The sequence below is a fragment of the Artibeus jamaicensis genome, unplaced genomic scaffold (genome assembly GCF_021234435.1).
Source record: "Artibeus jamaicensis isolate MK-2021 breed Jamaican fruit bat unplaced genomic scaffold, CSHL_Jam_final contig_414, whole genome shotgun sequence".
NCBI lineage: Eukaryota > Metazoa > Chordata > Mammalia > Chiroptera > Phyllostomidae > Artibeus > Artibeus jamaicensis.
In genome coordinates, this window is record NW_026521822.1 from 34,655 (window position 1) to 62,143 (window position 27,489).

The window sequence follows — 27,489 nt, forward strand, 5'->3', positions numbered from 1 at the left end:
GAGCTTTCATGTATTTATATTGCTGGTAAGTACATGAAAGGGATTTTGATCTAAACAATATGTTTTTCTTTCCCTGATCTTCATAATTTGCCTTTAGTGGGGAAAAAGCCAAGTTAGTGACATGTTTATTTCTAAATCAATTATAAGATTATAATTTTCCTGTAGAACTAAAATCTCTGCAACAAGATATACTTCTTAAAACCATTAATATGAAACAAAATTTAATAACCAAAACAGAAATTCTGCATATAAAGAATTTACTTTTTCCTTGTAACAATATAAGGGTGAGTTCCAAATGTCTAGGATAATTATGCATTAATTATGAAAACCAAAGTATTTATCCAAATTTTAATAAGGGACTAATGTAGTTAAGTAGGTACATTTACACAGAATACATAACAACTATCAGTGAACTTAGTCTAGAATAATTTCATATTGGTGAGGATTAAATGAAACTGTGCAATTTCCTTAAAATTAGTCCTTACAATGATAACATGTTTAAATACTTCCTTTTATAGTAAAAGTACAAAGAAACTTTATTGCGCTTATACATTAAAAACTAGGGTGCTCCATAATTTTAAGCTATGATATATAAAAAAATTCTCCAAATTCAGTTCAAGCAAACTTGGGTTTTCAAAATTATATTACAAAGTACTTGCATAACTTATTTTAAGCACTTTTTATTCATCTCCTTTTTATCCAAAGGTAAAGCAGACACAATTTCTTTTTCTAGATGAGAAAACAGGTAAAGAAATTAAGTGACTAAAATTTAGCCCTCTAGACCCAACCTATTTGCCTTTCTTGTACCACTCCCTTTGATATTATTAAGAATTTTATAACAAACATTTCCCTTTATTGAATGCCCAAGTATACAGTAGTGAGGGAAACAGAAGTCCCTATATTCATAAAACTTATAGTCTATCTGATGATAGATGAAGACAGGAACAAGAAAACACATATGTGCTGTGCAGGAAATTAACAGAATCCTGAGGAATGGAGTGTGTGAGAGGAGGGCTTACTCTAAAGACTGTAAACTGTCATGAAAGGGATTTTAGTGTAACCAAAATACTGTTTCTTGTAAGACATTTGTAATAAAACATATGGGGAAAAGAATATAATTACGGATTTACGATAATTTCTAAGGCAAGTGGCAGAAGTTATAAACATAAGTGTGTATTTGTCTGCAAAACCAAAGCCTTTACTGGAGGTAAAATTGTACTCAATACATGCATAAATCAAAAGCAAAAAATGAAAAACTGAAATAAAAATTCTTTATACTAAGAGCCTACTTTTCCTACCATCTACACTGAGTGTTTTTTTATTTTGTGTTGTTTTTTTTTTTAAGACTCAGGAGGCACTTTTTCTGTTTCAGTTCAGAGACAGACTAAACCTTGTCAAAAGGAGGAAAATGTGATTTTCAATCAGCATGCTGCTCTACAGCTATCTAAGGTAAGTCACACCAAGATAATATTCTTTCCCATGTAATTTTTACAATTAAAATAAAATGTCATCCATGTTAGATGGAGTAGATTTCACACAGCTTCAACACTGGCTGACAAATTAGGTGGTTTCTCAAAAATCTTTTCATGTATGTAATTTTTACAGAAATTGCTCTGGTCATTCTCAGGTTGTTCCTGTCCTCATTTGTGTACCTTTGAAGGGAAGATGAACTTACAATCATGAACCAAATTCCTGAGACTCATCACTAACAGAGAACTCTTTATCCTATGATTCTAGAACACAGGCATGGTTATCTTAGCTCCCAATTCTGTCATGTCAGGGTTTGTCCATGTGGCCCACAGGCCACTTATATCCACTGGCTGCTTGTTAAAAAGACAGACACCTATCTCCCATGGAAATGCTCTGAATCGACCTCTCTATGAAAGTTGGACAGACATAGAAATTTGCATTTCAGGTAGCATTCCCTCTGTACTAAAGCTGAGAACCACAAAGTTATAAGTTGAAACATTAAACTTTCTTGGCTACTCCAATCTACTTTTGTCATCAACACTGTGGTCCAGGAGAAAGGTATAATCTTCAGCTTTGTAAAATGCTAAATATAATGGGAAAACAGGACCCAAAACAGAGATTAAAGTATCGCACTTAAACCAGGTAGATTAGATATAATGCCCTCCTAACTCTTTTTCCCCCTAGAGCCTAAATAAATGTTATCACTTTTTTGCTACCTCAACATATTATAGAAACATACTTTTAATGAAACCTTTGAGGATCATATTTATTCATCATTCAAGAGGCAATTATTAAGCACTTACCATCAATTACTTTTAGAAAACTCTGAAGGTTTTATAATTCAATTAAATCATAAGTATATTTTTAAATGAAATGGTTTAATAGAATGGTTTCTTCATGTACTAAGTAGAATAAAATAATGCTGTCAAAGCAAACTGAACAGTGTGAAATGAAAAGTCTGAGTTATTAGAACACTCTACCATGGGGATATTTACCTTGCTGGATTGTCCTCCACGTTAAAGGATATCAGTATATCAATAGCCTACCTCTGTGCCTGACATATTGTAGGTACTCAATGAATTTTTATTGTTACTATTTATAATCAATGAAGAATATAGGTCTAGAATTCCTTATCTGAAATCCCTTATATCAAGATTTTTTTGGACAGCTTGATGAATTTATTTTGTGGCCACACCTGATCAATGTTTAATGCAAACATTCACATATTTTACTCCATTTGTGTAAATGTGTTTGATTACATGGTACTTTCCCAGATCCCCCAGAAGTGCTGGCTAATATGTAGTATATATACCACAGTACCTTTCTAAAATCTGAAAATCTCTGAATTCCTTTTCATCTGGCTCCAAGGGTTTTAGATAAGGGATTGTAAACCATTTATCTTTGGATATATAAAGATTTGCTTTATTTATTCAACACACTGCACTTAGTGCTAAGGAAAAAGTGGCAATGAAGATGTGATCTCTTTCCTGGAAGAACTCCAAATGGAGTGGTGTGCAGGACACAGCTGCATTCTATTTAGGATTTGGATTCCAGGCAAAAAAGTCACACATGATTAAAAAAAAATTAACCTTGAAAAATCTTTTAAATTGTCCATCAAGTACAGAAGTACAGCTTTATGTAAAAACTGCACAGAAATAGACAATAAATTTATAATTAGAGTATTTAATAAAGAATATATATACAAATTTATACCTAAACATTTCTGCATCTTTAAACACTGAAGTCATACATAGTATGAACTAATCATACTTAGTTCTATGAGAAGCAAGAAATACTGAGATCAAGTAAAAGAACAGCATATTCACATATCCCACCTTATGTTCACTTTGGAATGTTCTGAATTCTAATTAACAAAGGGGAATTTGTGAATTATATCTGTAATGGCTATTCCCATTTATGTTTGTCTTTCCTGGTTTAGAGAAGAATTATTTATAAAGTTGGTTTTGACAAAGAGACTAATGTATAGCCGACATATAATTAATTACATTAAGCCCTGGCTGATATGGCTCAGTGTATTGAGTGCCAGCCTGCAAACCAAAGGGTCACTGGTTCAGTTCCTGGGTTGTGGGCCAGATCCCCCATGGGGGGCACTTGAGAGGCAACTTATGTGAGGGGACATAAGTGAGGGGACACTTATGTTTTTCTCCCCCTCCTTCTCCCCACTTCCCCTCTCTCTAAAAATAAGTAATCTAAAAAAAAAGTAATTGCATTAAATCAGACTGTTATGCTATAGAGTTGTTTGGCAGCATATAGCTCATGCCTGTTATAATAGAATCAAATTCTTTAATCAGAACTGAGTGCCTATTAACCTTCCCAAATGTCAGAATTCCTACTATAACTTTAAAAATTCATAAGCCTAGGCCACACCCTTGGGGACTTGGTTTAGTCTGAATTGGAATTTGAGCATTTGTCATTTCCATGGTGATACTGATATGCTACCAGTTGAGAACTTCAATTCTACTGAAATTACTTTGACCTGTGGTCTTTGTTTAGAATACACTACAGGCCAGTGGCATTTATCTGAACCTTTTCTGAAGATTTTCTCTTTTTTCTTCTTTCTTGGGAAAAGTTTAAAAAATCCTACTATGGCCCACTTATCAAATCTTACTCTACTGCTCCTCCTGTCTGCATTTTTTCCTTATTTCAAACCTGCATTTTAAAAAGTGATTCTTCTTCTACTTTGGAAAATTCTGTATCTGATAAGATGTGAAAACAATGTTCTACAATTGGAAATACAGAAGGCACATTTTATCACAATAAAGAAAATTCCCAAGAAATATTTTCTTTTCACATATGTGCCCATGCATAACTTAATAAAGTAATGTTTGATTACTTTATTAAGTAATGTTTGATTTCTCTACTTGCTGATTGAACACACATAGTAGCAATTGGGGAAAAAAATCTGCCTGTATTTCTTTACTTTGATTCTGTTGGTTACTTTGAATTCATATATTGTAAATATTTTAAAAGTTTGTATTAATATTGCATACACATAAAATATTGAAGAGTTAACAAAAATGAATGATTTGCTTCTCTCTCTCTCTTTTGTCCCATCTCTAGTAGCGGGATCAATGAACAGTGAAGTTGTAAAAACAAGAAGCAGAAAAGAAGGGTCTAAACAATCAGGCCCTGATTTATAAATTCAGCACCAAATTATAAGGCCACAAAAAATCTGAAACTACTCTAAGAGAGCATTGTCTACCCAAGAGTCTCACTAAATTCTCTATATTGTACAACCAGCAAAACTTTAGGAACTGAGAGCAAATGAACTGTACCATAGATGAGATGAACTCCACTTTACTTCTGAAATAAATACAATCCATCCAATAAGCCCCAATGTATGAACTAAGCACATAACTTACCAGTTCGATATGCCAATAACCTGGCCTGAACCATGCAGTGCCTTGAAATTTCTTGTGGCAAACATTGACTGTGAATTTCATTAATCCGTTCAGGATTGTCACAATAAAATCCATAGTGTTTAAAGTTAGGCACACTGGAAGCTACTGTAGCCAAAAGCAGGATAAGGTCTTTCATGTTTTGCCTTAGATTGCTAAAGTATGGGTTTTCACATAGGTTTTCCAAACCTATAGTCATCAGTATCTGCTTATGTAGTTCTTCATTTGAAATAAAAAATAACATTTCATATTCTTTTACTCGTTCTTGTCTACATTCAGAATAAAAGTCAGTGTTAGCATCAGGGAATGCCTTTGCAATTTTTTGAATAAAGTCACATTTGTAAGAGGTTTCCTCTACAAACTGCATCATATAACACACCAAAGGCTGAAGTAAGACACACACATGGGCCCTACTGTTTGATTTCAATCTTTCCACTGCTTTGGCATCTAACTTTGCATCTTCAGAACTACAAGCCTCAGAAAGCAAACTTATTTCTGGATCAGCAGGCCAATATGAAATTCGGTTAACTCCAGCTGAAATATAAAATATGAAAGGTAGTTATCAGATACATGCTGAAATTAAGAATTTTCTTGATAAATCCACCATATCATTGCAGTAGATCCAGAAGTCCCAATATAATAAATGTCTATTACCAAGTCAGCAATAATATAGCCTATGACAAACCATAGCTCACAAGCAACATCCAACCCATTGCCTATTTTTTTAATTTATTTTTTTATTGATTATGCTGTTACAGTTGTTCTATTCCCCCCTTCATTCCCCTCCACCCTACCCCCCATCCCCACCATTACCCCCCCTTTAGTTTATGACCATGTGTCTCAAGTTCTTTAGATTCTATATTTCCCCTACTATTCTTGCCCCCCCATCTATTTTCTATCTACTGTCTATGCTACTTATTTTCTGTACCTTCTCCCCCCTTCTCCTCCTCCCACTCCCCTCTTGCTAACCCTCCTTGAGATCTTCATTTCTATGTTTCCACTCCTGATCTAGCTGTTCTTTTAGTTTGCTTTCGTTTTAGGTGTGGTTGTTAATAACTGTGAGTTTGCTGTCCTTTCACTGTTCATCTTTTTTTAACTTCTTTTTCTTAGATAAGTCCCTTTAACATTTCATATAATAAGGGCTTGGTGATGATGAACTCCTTGAATTTGATCTTATCTGAGAAGCACTTTATCTGTCCTTCCATTCTAAATGAAAGTTTTGCTGGATAGAGCAATCTTGGTTATAGGTCTTTGGATTTCATGACTTGGAATACCTCTTTCCAGCCCCTTCTTGCCTGTAAGGTCTCTTTTGAGAAATCTGCTGACAGTCTGATGGGGACTCCTTTGTAGGTGACTGTCCCCTTAGCTCTTGCTGCTTCTAGGATTCTCTCCTTCATTTTAATCTTGGCTAATGTAATTATGATGTGCCTTGGTGTGTTTCTTCTTGGGTCCAACTTCTTTGGTACTCTCTGAGCTTCCTGGATTTCCTGGAAGTCTATTTCCTTTGCCAGATTGGGGAAATTCTCCTTCATTATTTGTTCAAATAAGTTTTCCACTGGTGGCTGTGCCTTTCCCCCTTCTGGTACCCCTATAATTCGGATGTTGGAATGTTTAAAGATATCCTGGAGGTTCCTAAGACTCTCATTTTTTTGAATTGTTGCTTCTTGACTCTTTTCTGTTTGGCCATTATTTGCTTTCTTCTGGTCCACTCCATTGATTTGAGTCCCAGTTTCCTTTTCATTGCTATTGGTTCCTGTGCAATTCCATTCATTTTAATTAGTTTCACCTTCATGTTTGTCTAATTTGTGGCTATAATCAACCAGTTCTGTGAGGATCCTGATGACCAGTGTTTTAAACTGTGCATCTGAGAGTTTTGCTATTTCTTCATCGCTTAGATTTATAGGCTCTGGGGCTTTGAGGTCTCCTTGAACCATTTTTGGTCTGTTCTCGCCCGTTAACTCTGAGGAGCGGAGCCTTGGACTCCCAGGTCGCTGGGTTGTGACTCTGTATGTGGAGGCGGGGTCAGAGCAGGGAAATGGAGGCGCCCTCCACCTCTGCTTGCTGCTGGGGCTGCTGGCTCTCACCCAATCACCCATTCCCTCGCTTGTCTATCCACACACAAATGCGTGACCACAGTCAACCCGCAACCCTGCTCTCTCGCTGTTTCCCCGCGATTGCTTGCTGAGTTGCCCACCAGGTCCAACCCTGCCCCTGGATTCCGCGTGCCTGAGTCTGTCTGACCGTGTTTTCCTGTGCTACCCCGCTCTGCCAGCTGCTGGTTTCGCCCCTCTTACCGGTCAGGCTGAAGAATTTGTTGTTATCAGACTTCCGAAAAGTTCAATTTTCTGTGTTCTGACTGTGTTTTCTGTTGCTATTATTTAGTTGTCTCTAAACTTGGTTGTGTGAGGAAGCACAGCGTCTCCAGCTATGCCTCCATCTTGGCGGAAGTCCCCATTGCCTATTTTTGTATGGCTTGCAGGTTAAGAATGGATTTTATAGTTTTAAATTGTTGGGGAAAAAAAGAATATTGTGACAAAAATTATATGAAATTTAAATTTCAGTGTCTAAAAATAAATTTTTATTGGAACATAGGCCCACCATTCATTGACAGTCTCTAGCTGCTTTTGCACTGCAATGGAGTAGCTGAGTTGAGAGCTGGGTAGCCACGTGGCACGCAAAGCTTAAAATATTTATTATCTGGCCCTTTATAGGAAAAGTTGTCTAACCCCTAACAAAGCCCATGGAAGGTATTTATGGCATCATTGGCCTTGCTAAGTGTGGTCCCAAAGCCCAGTGCTGGGACTATATGCTAAAGTGCTACAAGTAAAAAATGGCTGCTTTTAGAAATATCATAGCTGACAACTGATAGTGTCTAGTCTTGTTGCTGAAATAAACTATTCAACCATGCTTTTAAAATACGAGGTTTGTCCAGAAGGTATCCGGTCTCGTAATATTGAAAAATAGAGGCATCTATTGAAGAAGATATAAGAACAAGAAACACTGTACACAAGACAATGACCCCTCAGTCACCTTCAAAGTAGGCACCTTGGGACGTCATACAGTTCTTCCAATCACCATCAGCTGCTCCATCATATTTTCCTAAATCTCATCAACAGTCTGAAATCTCTTCCCTTTCAAAGGTGATTTGAGTTTAGGAAAAAGGCAGAAGTTGCAGGGCACCAAACCTGGTCTATAGGGGGACTAAGTCATCTGGGTGATTTGATGTTTCACCAAAAAACTCTGAACAAAACATGATGCAAGAATGCGTGCATTGTCATGATGAAACTGCCAAACACCAGTTGCCCACAGCTGCGGGCTTCTTAATCATCTGAATAGTTTCTGCAGGGGAATGTTCAAGCTTAATGCAAAATTTGATGCAGATTTGTTGCTCTACTCACTCAGTCAGCCACACAGTGCACATGCTCAATCAATGGCATCTACCACTCCCACAGACTAGACAGTGAACTCATCATTGTTCACACATATGCATTCCGGTCTACTCTCCTTGGCTGCCTGGTTACATCAGTGTTGTACAAAATGCTCTCATTATATTAACAATGTCTGGACTTTTTCTAGACAGACCTAGTAAACCTGTACTCTGAATTTTTCCTCTGGGAAGCTATTCTGTGAAAATATTCTAAATAGAGACAAAAAAGAAAACATGCATGGCTATATTTAGTGCAGCACTGTTTAAAACAATAAAAACATAGAAAAATCTAAAGGGACAAAATAGGGGAATTGTTAAACAAATCAGGATCCTCCTCATAACAAAATATTATGCAGTTATCCAAAATGTCCACAAAGAACTTATAATGTGAGGACAGCAAAGGGGGAGGGGCGGGATATTAATTTTTTTTAGGTCCACGAAATTAAAGACTGAACAACAAACTAGAAGGTACGTTTTTCAATCAATGTGACAAAGGAAAGATTAGTAATATTAACATACATAGAAAGTGTTAATTCATTAAAAGCATATACAGGTATCAATGGATAAGAACAAGACCTCAAGAGAGCCCAAAAGATATGAACAATTTACAAAAGAAAAAACAAAACTGGATAACAAACACAGGGAAAAATATTTTAATTTGTATTTAAGATCAAATGATGAGAGAATCCTTTTACAGAGTTAAGCACCCAAATATTCATCAATTAAAGGTATTTTACAACAGAGATCCCTTTGCTAGTATCTCATGTAATTGCAGCTAAGAGAGATATTTTTTAATTTTATGTTTTTAACCTCATCTGAGGACAATTTTTCCACTGCTTTTGGAGAGAGGGGGAGAGAGAAAAACATCAATGTGTGACAGAAACATCAATTGATTGTTTTCTCACATGCACCCTGACTGGAGATTGAACTCACAACCGGGGTCTGTGCAGTGACCAAGAATCAAACCTGCAACCTTTTCAGTCTATGGGACAACGCTCTAACCAACTGAGCCACACTTGCCAGGGCAAGAGTCATTTTTTATGATTCTGCCTTGAAGTGACTAAACAGATGGCCCACAGGGTGTTGTATATTCAAAGTAATAGATAAACTAAAAAGTCTTAGTTCAACAAACACACATTTTAATCTATTCCCTGCTACTTCTGACTCTTACTGTGGCTAAGGCTGTGATACAATTTGAAAGCCTCAAAGCTATCAGAATGTATCCTCTGCCTGCATTTCACCTACCTTCTATTGGTGTTTTCAAAATTCATTTCCTAACCAGCAGTAATGGTCACTCTTTCATCTAAAATCCCAATTCAAGTAGAAGGCATGACCAATCTCTAAACAAATATTCACATACCAGTGACAAATGCTACCACAGTTCTCCAGTTTTTCTTCCTTTTGTCTCAGACCCAATCACTCTCTTCAAAATTAATAAGGACTCCAGTGAGGTGTGGATTATATCTACTGATATTTACTGCATTAGGAAATTAAAACAAAAATTTTAAAATATTAATTCACTAAAAAGCAATGAAGAATTTATTATACATTAATATAAATAACATAGTTCAATGAAAAATAACAATACTCTCCAAAACAACAACAAAAACTAGTATAAAGGAGTGACATTGTTTTACATTTTTCAAAATCTCTTTATTTTCTGGCTCAATAGAAGACATCTGGATTCTCAAATAGGTTGCTACTTTCAATCTGCTGCAACAAGTTATTTTTTCATTGACGTACTTGTAAAGTATCCAGCCTCACACATATAGATTATGTAATTGAAAAGGAGTATTTTAACAGCAATTTCAGATAGTTGTGAATATTTTTCTTTGACACCACATAAAAATTTGACAAAGAATAGTATCTTAAAGGTTAGTTACAATGTAGAATCTGGAATTATAACATTTTTGTAGTTATGTTAAATTCCATTATTTTTTAAGAATTGTATTCTTTAAAATTCTATTCTATTCTATTTATATTATCACCAATCTAATCCAGAAGAGTCTTTAAGTGTTGAGAAGCTGTAAGCTCATGATGGTCGAGACTAGTTTTTCAAAATTTTAATTTTTACTTGAAGACTCATATTTTATCATTGGCAACAAATACTATCAGTTGTTTTCCTGGAACTGACAGGTTCACTTAATTTATCTCTGAGACAATGTCTGCTAAACAGACAAGTGTAATTAGTTACAGTTTGTCAGATCACGGTGTTCCATGAAAAGAAGTGGATAATTCAGTTCATAACTCAAACCTCAGTAGAGATGGTTTTTCACAAGACAACCTTCACACTTAGGATTGTAGCAAAAGTACTTTATATCTACCTCTTATTTTCTCATGCAGAATATTATAAAGATATGTACTCAAGGGTTGGAATTTAATAAAATTAATATTTTTTACTGTATCATCAGACACTCTTACATGAAACCTTTTTTTTTTTGAAAAGCTAAAAATTCCTTAATTTTTTATTCCTGGTACCACTATCACAATTTACAGGGCAATATACCTGATGTAATGAAAAAGGAAAAGAAAGAGATAAAGCTACAACAGATAAAAGACCTCAGGAATGTACATCTAATTGACACTACATTGCATCAATCAATAGCTGCACTTTTTGAGAATTGTGGCTATGACGGTCCTAAACAAGAAGGGTTTCCTGTTTAAGCTGCAGTAACTTTTTTGACTATGGATCATTGCTCGTTCTGTGGCAGATTTTTACAGTTCCTCTAATGCATCTGGGATGACTGTCTCAAAGTAACCTGCAGCTTTCCTGACAACTCCTCACTCTCTCTCCTGCTAAGAACTGTAACCCTTTTCTGCTGAGTTTTTAGAACCTTCTGCTACCATATCCACCACTTCCACCACCAGATCCACAACCACTACCATAGGGGCTGCCGGAGCTTCTTCCACCAAAACTGCCCCACATCATGGGTCCATAATTTGAATGCTATTTTCCACTATAATTTCCAAAATTATAGTTCCACCACCACCATAGTTACCACCAATATTTCCCCCTTCATTGTAACCATCATATCCTCCACCACCACAACCTCCTCTACTACTATTACCAGATCCACTGCCATAGTTGCCACCATCACCTCCAAATCCATTATATGCACTATCACCTCCTCCATAACTACCTCTGCTGCCACCTCCACCATAGCCTCCTGTTCCACCAAAGTTTCCACCATGTCCAAAATTACCTCTATCACTTCCAAAGTTTCCTCGATGACCCATAAAGTTGCCAGATCCACCTCCACAGCCTCTTTGCAATCCAGAAGATTGCATTTCTTGTTTAGAAAGGGCCCTTTTCACTTTACAATTATGCCATTAACAGTGTGGTATTTCTGAACAATTTTATCAACTCTATTATGATCATCAAAAGTTACAAAAGCAAATTGTCTTATTTTCCCACTCTGCCTATCTTCTATAACTTCTATGGTTTCAATCCTGCCATACTTTTCAAAGTAGTCTCTCAAATTATACTCTTCTGTATCTTCTTTAATACCAACAAAAATTTTCTTCACTGTTAGATGGGCACCAGGCTTTACAGAATCCTCTCTAGAAACAGCTTTCTTTGGTTCCACTACACGCCCATCAACCTTGTGTGGTCGAGCACACATTGCTGCATCCACCTCCTCAACACAAGAGTAAGTGACAAAACCAAAGCCCCAGGAACATTTTGTTTGGGAGTCTCTCATCACCACACAATCTGTAAGTGTGCGCCATTTCTCAAAATGTTCTTAAACTATCATCTGTAGTTTCAAAGCTCAAACCACCAATAAACAGTTTTCTCAAATGCTCTGGTTCCTTTGGATCATGGCCCTCCTCCCCCTGACAGCAGTGGCAGAGGTGGGCTGGGGGGTAACCGGGAAGAGGTTTTACCTCCATTTTGAGACAGGACTCACCTCTTCTAACTTGAGTTCAATGAAACCCTTTTTTTTTTTTTTAATTCCAAATATGTGGTCACAAAGAGTACAGTGATCACTACTGCAGTTTGGCCATGAAGAGTACAATGATTTCTACTGCCTCGAGTCTTACTAGGCAACAGTAGTTTTACTCACCACTGTTTTGGTACTATTAGTGTAAATGTAGTAGTATTATGAAAATAGATTTGACCTTGTAGAATATCATGAGTCCATAGACCACACTTTGAGAACCACTGTGCTTTGGAAATGTTTGCTATGTAACAATAATTATAATTTAAATATTTTAGCAATGGCATGGAATTAAACTAAGCTGCTTCCCAAAATATATATAAACCTAAACTAATATAGCAATTTTACTTATAAATGGGTCTAACACTAATGTAAAAGCATTTCTGTTGTAGGTTTTTCCGGATTTCCCCACACTTCGTTATTTCTCTTGGCTGGTTTAAGTATCTTAACTCAAGACATTAAGCAGTGGTCAGTAACTTGGACTTCACTACTGTTCTAATGCTTGGAGGCTATTAAGAGTGCTTATAGCATAGTCAACTCAGCGAAAAACACAACTATCTTTTACTAATTTTTTCCCCTTGACTCTAGATCAGTTAAAGAATGTTTTGGTTCTTTCACAGTCTTCCTTTTTATCTCAATGTCAACCTCTGAATCCTATTTTATACCCTTCCTAATGCAATGGTCTACTAATTGTGTTCTCAACCTCTTATCCTTTCATGCTCCAATTCAATAATAACAAAGGAGAAGAATTTTAATCTTGTTACATCCTGCTCAAAAATCTTCAATGGCTGACTCCACATTATCTATAACAGGATTTATAGATTAACAGAAGTGATAAAGCAAATATCCAATCTGCCCAGTTAATTGGGAAAAGAAGAAAAAATGCCATCACCACCTTAAATATCTTCTGTACTTAAAACTGCAGGGAAAAGACTATAGAATCTAACAACTATCATAGATACTCTACCTGATTGAAAAACTTGTTGCAGGCCAGGAGGCTGTAACCACCTGACCATTTCTTCTGCAAGTGCTTCCACTTGTAGTTCAAGGGCACAGCCTTCACCATGGACCTGGATCATTACTCTGAAGACAATGATGTAAATAAAAATAGCTCATTCTCAAAACAAGTTTAGGAACTCTGTTCCATAAGCCCAAAGGCCATACAGTTTTCCAAAATTCTCCACTAAAATCCCAACTTATTATAATCCATCTGGCACTCTTCTCCCCAAGAATAATTATCTGTTTGAAACACTGACCCTCCCCAGAGCCTTACATGTCACATATGCTGCCCTCCTGACCAGGGATGTGTTCCTCTTCCTCTACCTCTGACCCATGAAAATGCAGCTTAAGCCCTAGCCTTTTATAACATGCCAATCTGTAAGGATCACTATTTCTCCTCTACTCTCTTATCATGAGATAGCCTGTATCACTCATTTGGTACTAGAATATATATTGTGTTATTATTTTTGGCCCTTAATAATTCTGTGAGGAAAAGGATTAGGTACTATGTTAGCCTTTTTACCCAAAAAGCTCTCTGAAGGCATGATTGATTAAATCACTGACTTTGGTAACTGAACTCAAATTCTAGTCCCCCTCTCAGAGGTCTAGAAGGTAAGGCTGAAAAGTTTCAACCCTTAATTACCTGGTTGGTTCCCCTGGCTACCCAGTCCTATCCACAAAGGCTTCCCAAAAATCACTTCATTAACAGAAAGTCAGGTGTGGTTGAAAGGGGCTTGTTACGGCCATGGCCAGGTAGCTCAGATGGTTAGAGCACTGTTCAAATACACAGAGGTTGTAGATTTGATTCCCAGTCTGGACATTTACAAGCAGCAATCAATGAATGCATAAGTAAGTGGAAAAACAAATCAATGTTTCTCTCTCTCTCCTTTCATCTCTCTCCCTTTTGCTCTAAAAAGCAATCATAAATAAATAAACACCTTTTTCACTCTTACCACTCAGGAAATTTCAAGAGATTTTACTTGTGCTGTGATAGAAATAGAATGAAGACCAAATATATAATTCATATTATAAGTCACAATATCACAGTACCTAATTATGTAAAAGGTAGAATTTTTAAATATATTTTATTGATTATGCTATTACAGTTGTCCCATTTCCCCCTTTTATTCCCCTCCACCCTGCACACCCTCTCCCACCCACATTCCCCCCCTTGAGTTCATGTCCATGTGTTTTAAGTTCTTTAGCTTTTACATTTCCTATACTATTCTTGCCCCCCCTCCGTCTATTTTCTGCCTGCCATCTATGCTACTTATTCTCTGTGTCTTTTACCCACTCTCTCCTCCTCTCACTCCCCTGTTGCTAAGTCTCCATATGATCTCCATTTCTGTGATTCTGTTCCTATTCTAGTTGTTTCCTTAGGTTTTTTTGTTTTAGGTGTGGTTGTTAATAATTGTGTGAGTTTGCTGTCATTTTACTATACATGTTTTTTATCTTCTTTTTCTTAGGTAAGTCCCTTTAACATTTCATATAATAAGGGCTTGGTGATGATGAACTCCTTGGATTTGATCTTATCTGAGAAGCACTGTATCTGCCTTTCCATTCTAAATGAAAGCTTTGCTGGATAGAGCAGTCTTGAATGTAGGTCCTTGCATTTCATGACTTGGAATACTTCTTTCCAGCCCCTTCTTGCCTGCAAGATCTCTTTTGAGAAATCAGCTGACAGTCTGATGGGAACTCCTTTGTACGTCGCTGTCTCCTTATCTCTTACTGCTTCTAGGATCCTCTCCTTCATTTTAATCTTGGCTAATGTAATTATGATGTGCCTTGGTGTGTTCCTTCTTGGGTCCAACTTCTTTGGGACTCTCTGAGCTTCCTGGACTTCCTGGAAGTCTATTGCCTTAGCCAGGTTGGGGAAGTTCTCCTTTATTATGTGTTCAAATAACTTTTCTACTTATTGATTTTCCTCTTCCTCTCCTGGTATCCCTATAATTTGGATGTAGGCATGTTTAAAGATGTCCTGGAGGTTCCTAAGCCTCTCCTCATTGTTTTGAATTTTTGTTTCTTCATTCTTTTCTGTTTGGTTGTTTCTTTCTTCCTTCTGGTCCACTCCATTGATTTGAGTCCCAGTTTTCTTTCCATCACTATTGGTTCCCTGTGCATTTTCCTTTATTTCACTTAGTACAGCTTTCATTTTTTCACATAATTTGTGACCAAACTGAACCAATTCTGTGAGCGTCCTGATCAGCAGTGCCTTGAAATGCGCATCTGATAGACTGGCTATCTCTTCATCACTCAGTTGTATTATTTCTGGAGCTTTGATCTGTTCTTCCATTTGGGCCATTTTTTTTTCCTTTTGTCATGCCTGTTTTGTCGTGAGGGGCAGAGCCTTACGTGTTCACCCGGGCAGGGCAACCCAGTCACTAGGTTGTGATACTGTATGTGGGCGTGAGATCCGAGAGGGAACAATGGTGCTTGCTCCACTCTTTGTCAGATTTCAGTCTTTCAGTCCCTTCCACGGCTTCCCCCAAGCAAACTGGGCTCTTCTAGTGCTGATTCTTTTGTAGGGGTGTGTGTACATTCTAGGACCCTGTGGGTCTCTCCAACAAACTCTCCTGTGAGGCTGGGAGTCTCTCCTGGCACCTCAACCCCCACAGGTGTTTTCAATTGGAGTTTTAAGGCTTTATTTCCCGGCACTGAGAGCCTGGGTTGCATGGTATGTCTCACTCCTCAATTTTTCCTGGTTTAACTGCGAGCAAATGTGGGACCACCTGGTCAGCCAGCCGCCTTGAGTGCAGTGCCTCACTTTACAATCGCCACCCTGGGCCTGGGGTCTGCAAGCCGCCACCTGCGTGCCCAGGGTCTGCCTGAAGCTGTTTTGCACGCCTAGGGTGCCTTGCGCGCCTGGTGCCACCACTTTTTGTGCAGAGGCCCTTCTCTGCCTGGCTGCCCGATTCTACCCTGCCTACCAGTCTGGATGAATGTGTCTATTTTATCTCCTTGGTTGTCAGACTTCCATACAGTTCAATTTTCTGTCAGTACTGGTTGTTATTTTGTTTCTAAATTGTTGCTATCCTTATTTTGTTTGTGCAAGGAGGCACAGTGTGTCTACCTATGCCTCCATCTTGGCCAGAAGTCCCCTAATTTTTTAAAAATAACAAAATGGTCTACATATTTACCTGGGGAAAAAAATCAGCACAGAGAAGTTTAGTGAGTAGCCTGGTATGACACAGATGGATAGCTATACATTAATAATTTGTGTTCCTCATTTCAAAATGTAAAATAGTCATTGGGAGGCAGCTGCCCAGCCAGGAACTACAGTTTCCTCAATGGATATGAACAGAGGTAATATATGTGACTTATGGGCTAGGATTTTTAAGAGCAGGTATGCCATCTCAATTTTTCTTTCTCAGTCTGGATGCAGAGGACTCAAGGTTCTTGGGGATGACAGCAGCAATACCACAGAAGATGCCTAGACCCATGAATCAAACACATGGAGAAAATTATCTGCTATTCAGCAACATCTGCATTGGGATATTACAGTTGTAATCCCTGATCTTCAATTTCACTTTCTGTGGTTTCAGTTACCCATAGTCAACCATGGTCCCAAAATATTAAATTAAAAACTCCAGAAATAAACAATTCATAACTTTTAAATTATACACCATTCTAAGTTGTGTAATGAAATCTTCCCCTGTCCCACTCCATCCCACCCTGGATGTAAATCATCTCTTTCTACAGCATCTCCACACTGTATACACTGCCCACTAATTAGTCGCTTAGTACCCACCTACATTATCAGATTGACTGTTACAGAATCACAGTATCTTTCAGAGTGGTTGTGTTCAGATAACTCTTATTTTAACTCAGTAATGGCCACAAAGTGCAAGAGTAGTGATGCTAGCAATTCAGATGTGCCAAAGAAAATAGGTAAAGTGCGTCCTTTAGGTGAAAAGGTATGTATCATAGGAAAAAAACAACATATGTAGAGTTCAGTACTATTTGTAGTTTGAGGCCTCTCCTAGGGGTCTTTGAATATATCCCCAATCAATAAAGGATTACTACTGTACAGGGGTTATAAATGCCTAGTATGTTAAGCCACTGAAATTTTAGTCTTTTCTTATAGCAGCTAACATTAGTCTACTAATACATAAAAAATCATCTAACTAGTTAGTGACAGAGATGAGACCAGAATCCATGCTTTCTGACTCTTCTTACAGTATATAAGACTGTCTTCAGATATATTATATATATTTCTAAATTATCTCTGTGGTATTTACTCAATTTGTTTTCACTAACTATTCTCAAGATAAATGCTAGTAATCCCTAACAAAGTTTTATCTGCACTTACCATTTACGATCATTTTCAAACAAGCAGAACATGGTTTTCTAGAAAAATAAAGATCACAGTTTTTCAGCCTTGATCCATGTTTTATAAGAGCAATTTTCCCAGCATGTAAATCTTCACTCGAACAGTGAAGATCAATAATTTTCATGTTTTTCACCACCACAAGACCAGTTTTCTTCACCTACATTAAAATACAAAATAATAATTTATTAATTATAACTTCTAATGACTGTATCATGGACTATACTTGATTAATAAAATTAAATTTTTGTTTAGTTCATAACTGAACAGTTTAAACAAAAGCATATTTTCTATTAGATCCCCATTTTTTTCTGAATATTTAATGTTGACTTTATACCAGAAATGTTCTAAACTTGGATTTCTTAATCAATTAAGTATCTATTTATCATTAATTTATCCTAGTGAAAAGTGAATATATTTTGACCTAGTAAATGAAAAGAACCAAGGCAATTTGACTTTATCTCTTATAGGATCCAGTCTAGGACTGTTTAGTATTAAGTTTCTAGGGGGTAATAAAAAAAATTTGGAAAACTCTGACTTTACACATGAATATGCAAAGCCCGGAAAATTCAGGTGACTTTCTGAAAGACCCACATACTGTAAAAGGCAAAACTAAAGCACAGGTAGTTTTAAAATATTTTAAATACTGATTGAAATGAAAATAATTTTCAACTTCATTCTTAAAAACAACTTTTAGCACATTGGAAGTCTAGATTAATGTGGTTTCACTTCCACAAGTATATATTGATTATGTGTAATAAAAGACTTTTTAGACTTCCAGTCAAGATAGTGACATAGGAAAATATGGTTCACCTTCTAGCACAACCACATCAAAATTACAACACACAGAAAAACCACCACTCAAAAAGTAAGAAATTGAGTTGAATGTAAGTATAACAACTATGGAATAAAAGAAACCACATCCATCCAGATTGGTAGGAGGGGCACAGATTTGGAACTGTCTGGTCCCATATCTACTTGTGGTGGATAAAAGTTTAGAAAGGATATCTCAAGAGTGAGGAGTCCCAGTCACACAGTAGGCCCCTCCCCCTGTCCCCCACCTCAAGCAAGGTTTCAGTGCCAGGAAGATAAATCCCTGTAACTTCTGGCTGCAAAAATAAGCAGGGATTAAGTCACTTCTGGAGCCCCAAGCAGTTCCTCTTAAAGAAACCACATATGGACTTATTCAGACTCATCCCTCTGAGCTCTACCACCACAATAGCAGCTTGAAAGGCACCAATCACATACAGGGAGAAACTGAAGTGTGTAGCATCAAGGCAAGAGCTTGGGGACAGCTTTTTCCTAGACAGAAAGGCAGGCAAAGGCAATCGTCCCTTTCCTGAACACACAGATTTCCTTTGCAGCACATACCCTGGGCTCCAGCAAAGGTGGAAGCAGAGTGGGTTGGAGACACCTGAGGAAAAACTAGAGGTAAAGGCTTCAGGAAGAGAACTGAGAGAGTAGCCCTTGGGATCCTGGTGCTGAGTCATCCCCCATATGGCAGCAGCCATTGTGTTTAGGCAGGCCACTCCCCTATGAGTGGCAGGAGCCTGAGGGGAAACAATGGGCTCCAACCCAAGAGGGCCTCTGCCCCTAGCTCTGTGGTGCTTAAGCTTCACTGCTGGGTGCAGAATGAGTAGATTAACAACTAAAGTAGTCAGCCACAGAGAGTAGATCCCTGACAAAGGTAGGGCAGAGTGGACTAGAAACACTTGAGGAGAGTCTGGGAATGGAGGTTTTGGGGAGAGAACAGAGAGAGTAACTGCAAGGATCCCAGTGCTGAGTCATCCCCCATATGGCAGCAGCCATTCTGCTTAGGCAGACCACTCCCTTCCAAGCAGCAGCAGCCTAGTGGGAAACAATAGCCCTGACCTCAGGAGGAATTCTGTCCCAACCTACAGGGCTTAAGCCTGACTGCTAAGTGTGGAGTGACTACATTAACAACTGAAGGTTACAGCCACAGACAGTACAGCCCTGGCAGTCTCAGATCAGGCTACTTAAGGTCAGACAGGGTCAACATCTGACATCACCAGAGGGGGATCAAGAAAAAAAAAAAACGTAAATACTAGAGGCTACAGAGATGAAATCCACTGTGGTCTTCTCCATGATTTGCAATATTTTCTTCCCTGCCTAGCTTTTTAACATTCATTTCTTGTCCATCAAGTTTGTACATATTAAGTGACTAGATTTTATACTATAGTTTATATTTCTCAATTCTTACAATAGTTTTATCTCTTTATACCCTTATTAATACTGGCTCATTTGCTGTTCATAGTGGGATTTCAATGGGGAGAAGTTATTTTTGTGGGCATGGGTTTGTTTCCTGGGCTTTGTGGTTTTCTTCTGGCAGCATATGGACAACAGCATACAAGACATGGTGGGCAAAGTGACCCTCACTCAACCAGCTGGAGGGAAGGACCCACCAAAGTACAACCCAACAACAATCAAAACCCAATTACATCCAGAGAGCCAACATAAATGGCATAAAGTGTCTACCAAGAGAATCAAGTTCAGGAGATAAGGACACTGAATCTCACAGGTTTTCTACCATAGAAGTTCATACCACAAATTCAGGGAGTCAAAACAGATCAATTTATGAAGGAGAAGCAAACAAAAAGAGTCTTTCAAATAATGGGAAGATAAAGAAACAACCGCCATTCTAAAGGAAAGGAAAAATCCTCAGAAAGAATCCTAAATGAAATAGAGACAAGTCAACTATGAGATACTGAGATTAAAACAATGGTCATAAGAGGCTAAGTGAGCTCACAGAGAATTACCAAAAACTACATGGAATCTATGAGGAACTTACTGCAAATTATATTAGCATGAAAAAGGACATAGAAACAATCAAGAAAGCGAGGAGGAAATGAAATATAAAATATCTTAATTAAAGAACATAGTAGAAGGAATCAAAAGCAGGGTAGATGAAGCAAAGGATTGAATTAGTGAGCTGGAGCAAAACGTAGAAAAAACCTGCCAGAAAGAGCAAGGAAAGGAAAAATAATGAAGAGGGGTTAAGGTAACTGCAGGACTACATGAATCATAATAATACCAGAATCATAATAAAGATACCAGAAGGAGAAGAAAATAAGCAAAGGATAGAAACCCTGTTTGAAAAAGGCATGATGGAAAACTTCCCTAATTTGATAAGAAAGAAAGTCACACAAATCCAGGAAGCACATAGGGTCTCAATCAAGAGGAAACCAAAGAGGCCTACTCCAAGACACATAATAATTAAAAGAGAGAAATTCAAAGACAAAGAGAGAATCTTAAAGGCAGCAAGGAAGAAACAGAAAGTAACACACAAGGCAGTCAAGACAAGGCTAGCTGCTGATCTTCCCAGAGAAACAGTACAAGTCAGAACAGAATGGCAAGACATATCCCAAGTAATGAAAAGTAAAGGCCTGCAACCAAGATTACTCTACCCAGCAAGGCTACCAATTAAAATGGGAGGCAGAATAAGGACTTTCCCAGAAAAAAGAAAGCTAAAAGACTACACCTCCACCAAACTAGCACTGCAAGACATGATAAAGGGACTACTTTACGAAGAGGAAGGAAAACAGTGTGAGAGAGAGGAACACAGAAACAAAGGGAGGAAAATTAAGAACTACCTACCAATTAGAACAGTAAATGTAAATGGATTAAATGCTACAATTGAAATACATAAGGTAGCTGAATGGATAAGAAAACATGAACCACACATGTGCTGTCTACATCAGACACACCTCAGAACAAAGGACCTACACAGACTGAAAGTTGAGGGTTGGAAAAAAAAATATTCCAAGTAAATGTACAGGAAAAAACCCAGGTGAAATCGAAGAAGTAATCAAAAAAGGCCTGGCACACAAAAGCCCTGGACCTTATGCTTTCACAGGAGAATTCTACAAAGCATTTAAGGAACAGCTAACCTCTATCCTTCTCAGACTATCCCAAAAATTCAAGAAGAGGGAAGACTCCCAAATTCCTTTTATGAAGCCAGCATCATCCTAAACCCCAAACCACACAAAGACACAACAAAGAAGGAAAACTATAGGCTAATTTTGCTGATGAACATAGACACTAACTAAAGTAGTGTCTATAATCCTCAAGAAAATATTGTGAAACCACATCCAGCAATATGTTAAAACGATCATACACTAAAATGCACTCAGATGCAGAAAATAGTGGTGAGGTAGGTGGTAGCAGAGCCCAGTTCTCCCTGTGACCCACTGGAATACCTAGCTGATCTTCTGAGGAACAGGATCAATAGCCAATGGCATCCCAGCATAGAAGAAATTGAAAAACAGACAATGAGGAGATTGCACTGGGATGGTAAGGTCCCTGGGATCTGCACAGGGACCTAGGCTGCTGTGGCCCCTGGCCCAGTGCCTGCTGCAGGATATGGGGAGGAGAGTTAGATCATCTGCTCCCTGCCATACCAAAGTAGGGAGGAGCAGCCCAGCACCAGGAGGGACCAGGATGCTGGAAGTCACTGGGAGGAATAGGGATGAACTGGAGACACATAGAGGCAGTATATATCCGCTGGGACTGTGGACAAAGACACCAGAGAAATCGGGGTGCCTGATGACAATTGGAGAAGGAAGAAATTGGGCCATGTTGAAACCTGACTCAGTCTCTGGACTGGTTGGAAAGTTGGGCTGTGTAAAGCCATGCGCTTATTAAGAATGGTGGGAAGCTGCTTTGTAAGGAACTCAAGCAGCAGCTGGCTTGCCCCAGGGTAATTTCAGCAGCATGTGCCCAAAGACTGAGTAGCTGAGAGGAAATGAACACCCAAGCTTATCTCACGCTGTGCACACAGAGGCTGAGAGGCTGAGTGGAACCACAAGTCAGAGCTTGTCTCACACTGCATGGACAGAGGCTAAGTAGCTGAGTGAAACAGCATACTCAAGACTGACTCATGCTGTGGACCCAGAGACTAAGTGGCTGACCTGAGCCTGGCAGCTCACAGACAACCTGGGCCAGAGGCTGGCCAACTGTGAATACTGTGGCCCAGACCTAGTCCCCATCCTCTCAAAACCATGGGAAGGGAGAAAAGCGAAGCCCAGCCCACCTCTTCCTGTGGCATCCAAGAAGACCAGCAGACTTGCTGAATAGATTTAAAGTCAGCAGGAGGCTTATTTTTTTCTTTCCTCTATCTTTTTTCCCCTTGTTCTCTTCCCCCAAATGAAACAATAACACATGGAGTTACAAAGGATCCAGAGACAGATCCAAAGGAGGAGCACAAGGCTAACCCACAAAAATGAGAAACTGAGACAAATGTCACCTTATCATCCCATAAGCTAGCATTTTATTGTTTATTGTGTATTGTTATTATTTTTCATTATTTTACCACTTTTATTAGTATATTTTAATTTCTCTTTTGTTTAGTTTTTCTCATTTTATTTGTCTGTTTAATTGCATTGTTTGACTGGTTTCCCTTATTATCTCTTTGTTATATCTTAATTTTCCTTCTTTCACTTCACTCATGTTCTAAACACACTACTCTTGATCATGTACTTTCTATTCTTGTTATCCAAATCATATATTTCTTATATCATTGTTGTTTCAGTACTATTGTAAATAATTGTTGTTCCATACAATTGAACATGCTATGTTGCAACCCCTCCTGATCTGAGCCCATATCACTTTATTCCTGAGCATTATTATCATTCTGATTAACTCTATTCTCTCTCATACTACACCTACTTTCCATCCTTTATTCCCACTATATCTCCTCAACTAATCTTGCACAAGCCCTCTATTTTCTGGATTCAGCTCACAATCCTCCTCCACTCTAACAAGAGTCTTATCTCTCTTTTACTTTTGATAAAAAGTGGCAAGCTGGGTGAAATATCACAGTTAACGCTATACTTATCCAAAGAATCACCTGTCTCTTCCCTACTTCCTAGTACTTTAAATCTCAAAAAATACTCTCCTACTGTCTTAATCCATTTCGCCTACCCACTGCCACTGGTCACATAAGAATAGGTGGGAGCTGCAAACATCAGTATACCTACTAGAGGAGAGAAACCACCAACAAAGAAACAACCGAAAGGTATATACCCAAGTACAACAACAGCCCACACAAACAGAAGAAAGGGCAAACCTACAGCATCCAGACAAGGAGATCAAAAAGACGACACCCCTGTACCCCATAGAATTCCCACCTAGAAGTTCCCCCATCAAAGACAGCTAGCAAAGCAAAATATCAGGAAGCACAGAAACAAACAAAAAAAGTCACCTAAAATGGGGAGAAAAAAAGAACATGCATTCAAAAAGAATGGAAGACTCTCCACTGAGAGCTACATGAAATGGAGGTAGAGCAAATTATCAGACATAGAATCGAAATAATGGTTATAAAGCTGCTCAAGGGACTCACAGACAACTACAAGAAACTGAGTGAGAACTACAACAGTATGTAAAGGAAATAGAAACTACAAACAAAAACAAGAAAGAAATGAATAAAATTTCAGAAATACAAAACACACTAGAAAAAATTACAAGCAGGCTAGATGATACAGAGGATCGAATCAGTAAGCTGGAGGACAAAGTAGAAGAAACAATATAAACAGTAGGAATAGAAAAAGAGACTTAGAAAGAATGAACAAGTGGTGAGGGAGCTGCAAAACAACATGAAATGTAATAATATATGTATAATAAGGGATACCAGAGAAGAAGATCAGCAAGGGATAGAAAACCTGTTTGAAAAAGTAATGATGGAAAACTTCTCTAATTTGATGAGAGAAAAAGTCACACAAATCTAGGAAACACAGAGAGTCCCAATCAAGAGGAACTCAAAGAAGCCCACTTCAGGAGAGATCATCATTAAAGTGGCAAAATTCCAAGACAATGAGAGAATTTTAAAGGCAGCAAGGGAGAAACAGGAAGTAACATACAATGGAGCCCCAATCAGACCAGCAGCTGAATTCTCAATAAAAATGCTCTAACCCAGATGACAATGGTAAGAAATATTCCAAATTATGAGAACCAGAGGCCTTCATCAAGACTACTCTATCTAGCAAGGCTCTCAATTAAGATGGAAGGCCAAATAATGAGTTTCCCAGACAAAGGAAGTCTAAAAGAATACATCTCCAACAAAGGAGCTCTGCAAGAGATGCTAAAGGGACTGCTTTAAGAAAAGAAATAAAAGTGAGAGAGAGTGGAACAAAGGTACAAAAAAATAGAAATGAATAAGTACCTATCAATAATACCCTTAAACATAAATGGATTAAATGCACCAATCAAAAAACATAGAATAGATGAATGGATAAGAAAGCATGACCCACATATATCCTGCCTCCAGGAGACCCACCTGAGGACAAAAGACCTACACAGACTGAAAGTGAAGGGCTGGAAACAAGTTTTCCAAGCAAATGGAAAGGAAAAAAAGCTGGGGTAGAAAAACTCATATAGAAAAAAATACTTCATAAAAAGAGACCCAAGAAGGTCACTTCATAATACTCAAGGGAAGAATCCAGCAAGACATAAACATTGTAAATATATATGCACCCAACATAGGAGCACCCAAATACATTAAAAAAAATTGGAGGACTTCAAGAAAGGTATTGACAGCAACACAATTATAGCAGGATATTTCAATACCCCACTGTCAAAAATGAATAGATCTTCCAAACAAAATATCAACAAAGATATTGCAGCGTTGAAGAATGTCCTAGATCAAAATGATTTAACTGATATATAGAGAGCCTTTCATCCCAAAGAAACAAAATATACATTCTTTTCAAATGCACATGGAACATTTTCAAAGATAGACTATATGATATGACACAAAACATGCCTCAACAAATTGAAGAAAATTGAAATCATATCAAGCATTTTCTCTGACTACAAGGGACTGAAACTAGAAACCAAAGTCAAGAACAAAATTCAAAAACACTCAACTCATAGAGATTGAATAGCATGCTATTAAACAACAAATGGGTCAAGAATGAGATTTGGGAAGAAATCAAAAAGTTTCTGGGAACAAATTAAAATGAATACACAAGAACACAAAACATATATGGGACACAGCAAAGGCAGTCCTGAGAGGGAAGTTCATAGTGATACATGCCTACCTAAAAAAGATAGAAATATTTCAAACAAACAACTAACCCTACCCTTAGAAGAACTCAAGGATTAACAACAAAGACAGCCAACAACAAGTAGAAAGCAGGAAATAAACAAAATCAGAACAGAATTAAATGACAGAGAGAGTAAAAGCACAATCATAAGGATCAATAAATCCAGGAGCTGGTTCTTTGAAAAGACAAACAAAATCAACAAGCCTTTAAGCACACTTATCAGGAGAAAAGAAAGAGGACCCAAATAAACACAATCAGAATGAAAGAGGAGAGGTTACAACTGATATCACAGAAATACATGGGATTGGAAGAAATTACTATGAAGAACTATATGCCAAACAATTTGAAAACCTAGGTAAAATGGACAAATTTCTAGAAAAGTATAATCTTCCAAACTGAATGAAGAAGCAGAAAGCCTGAACAGATCAGTAACAGAGGACAAAATTGAAGCAGTAATCAAAAAACCCCCAACACACAAAAGCCCTGGACCTGATGTTTCATGGAAGAATTCTATAAAGCATTTAAGGAAGAACTAACCCCTATCCTACTAAGATTAGTCCAAAAATCCAAGAAGATGGAAAACTCCCAAACATTTTTTATGAAGCCAGCATCATCCTGATCCCCAAAACAGATAAAGACATAACAAAGAAAGAACACATCAGGCCAATATTTCTGATGAACACTGACGCTAAAATCCTCAAAGAAATATTGGCAAACCACAAATGGCAATACTTTAAAAAGATCATACAGCATGATCAAATGGGATTTCTCCCAGGGATGCAAGGATGGTACAATATTAACAAATCAATAAACATAATACATTACATAAACAAAACAAATGACAAAAATCACATGATCATATCAATAGATAGGGGAAAGCACTTGATAAGATACAGCACCTATTTATGATAAAAACACTCAGCAAAGTGAGAGTAGAGAAAACATACCTCAACATAATAAAAGCCATATACAAGAGACCTATAGCCAACAGCATAGTCAATGAATAAAACTAAGAGCTTTCCCATTTAGTTCAGGAACAAGACAAAGTTCTCCACTTTCACCACTTCTATTCAATATAATATTGGAAGTCCTGGTCACAGTAATCAAACAAGAAAAGGAAATAAAAGGCATCCAAATTGGAAAAGAAGAATCAAAACTGTCATTGTTTGCAAATGATATGATAGTGTAAAATCCTTTAGACTCCATCAAAAAACTACTGGACCATATAAATGAATATGGCAAAACAGCAGGACACAGCCATTATTTAGAAATCAAAGGCATTTTTTGTATACTGTCAATGAAATATCAGAAACAGAAATCAGGAACAAAATCCCATTTGATATAGCAACAAGAAAAATAAAATACCTAGGAATAAACCTAACCAAGAAGGTAAAAGACCTATACTAGGAAAACTACTCAACACTGAAGAAAGAAATTAACAAAGACACAAACAAATGGAAGCATATCATGCTCATGGATTGGAAGAATTAACATCATCAAAATGTCCATACTACTCAAAGCAATTTACAGATTCAATGCATCACATATTAAAGTACCAATGGCATAATTACACAGACATAGAACAAACACTTCAAAAATTTATATGGAACCATAAACACCCTGAATAGCTGCTGCAATTTTGAGAAAGAAAAACAAAGCAGCAGGGATCACAGTACCTGATACCAAACTGTATTACAAGGCCACTGTAATCAAAACAGCTGATACTGGCATAAGAACAGATACATGGACCAATGGAACAGAATACAGAGCCCAGAAATAAATCCAAGTCTCCATGGTCAATTAATATTAGACAAAGGGGGTAGCAGCATAAAATGGAGCAAAAATAAAT

General features: G+C 37.6%; 1 protein-coding gene and 1 pseudogene across 4 annotated transcripts in view; both read right to left on the reverse strand.

The window, feature by feature from the left end:
• CDADC1 (cytidine and dCMP deaminase domain containing 1) overlaps window positions 1–27,489 on the reverse strand; it is a 77,148-nt gene that overhangs the window by 31,535 nt on the left and 18,124 nt on the right. For all 4 annotated transcript variants that reach the window (XM_037139005.2, XM_053665433.1, XM_037139006.2 and 1 more), the window contains exons 3-4: window positions 17,563–17,740; window positions 4,854–5,423 (exon numbers count right to left, since the gene is read on the reverse strand). In XM_037139005.2, coding sequence (XP_036994900.1) covers window positions 4,854–5,423; window positions 17,563–17,740 — 748 coding nt within the window. The remainder of the gene's footprint in view (window positions 1–4,853; window positions 5,424–17,562; window positions 17,741–27,489) is intronic.
• On the reverse strand, window positions 10,793–12,260 carry LOC119044571 (heterogeneous nuclear ribonucleoprotein A3-like; annotated as a pseudogene).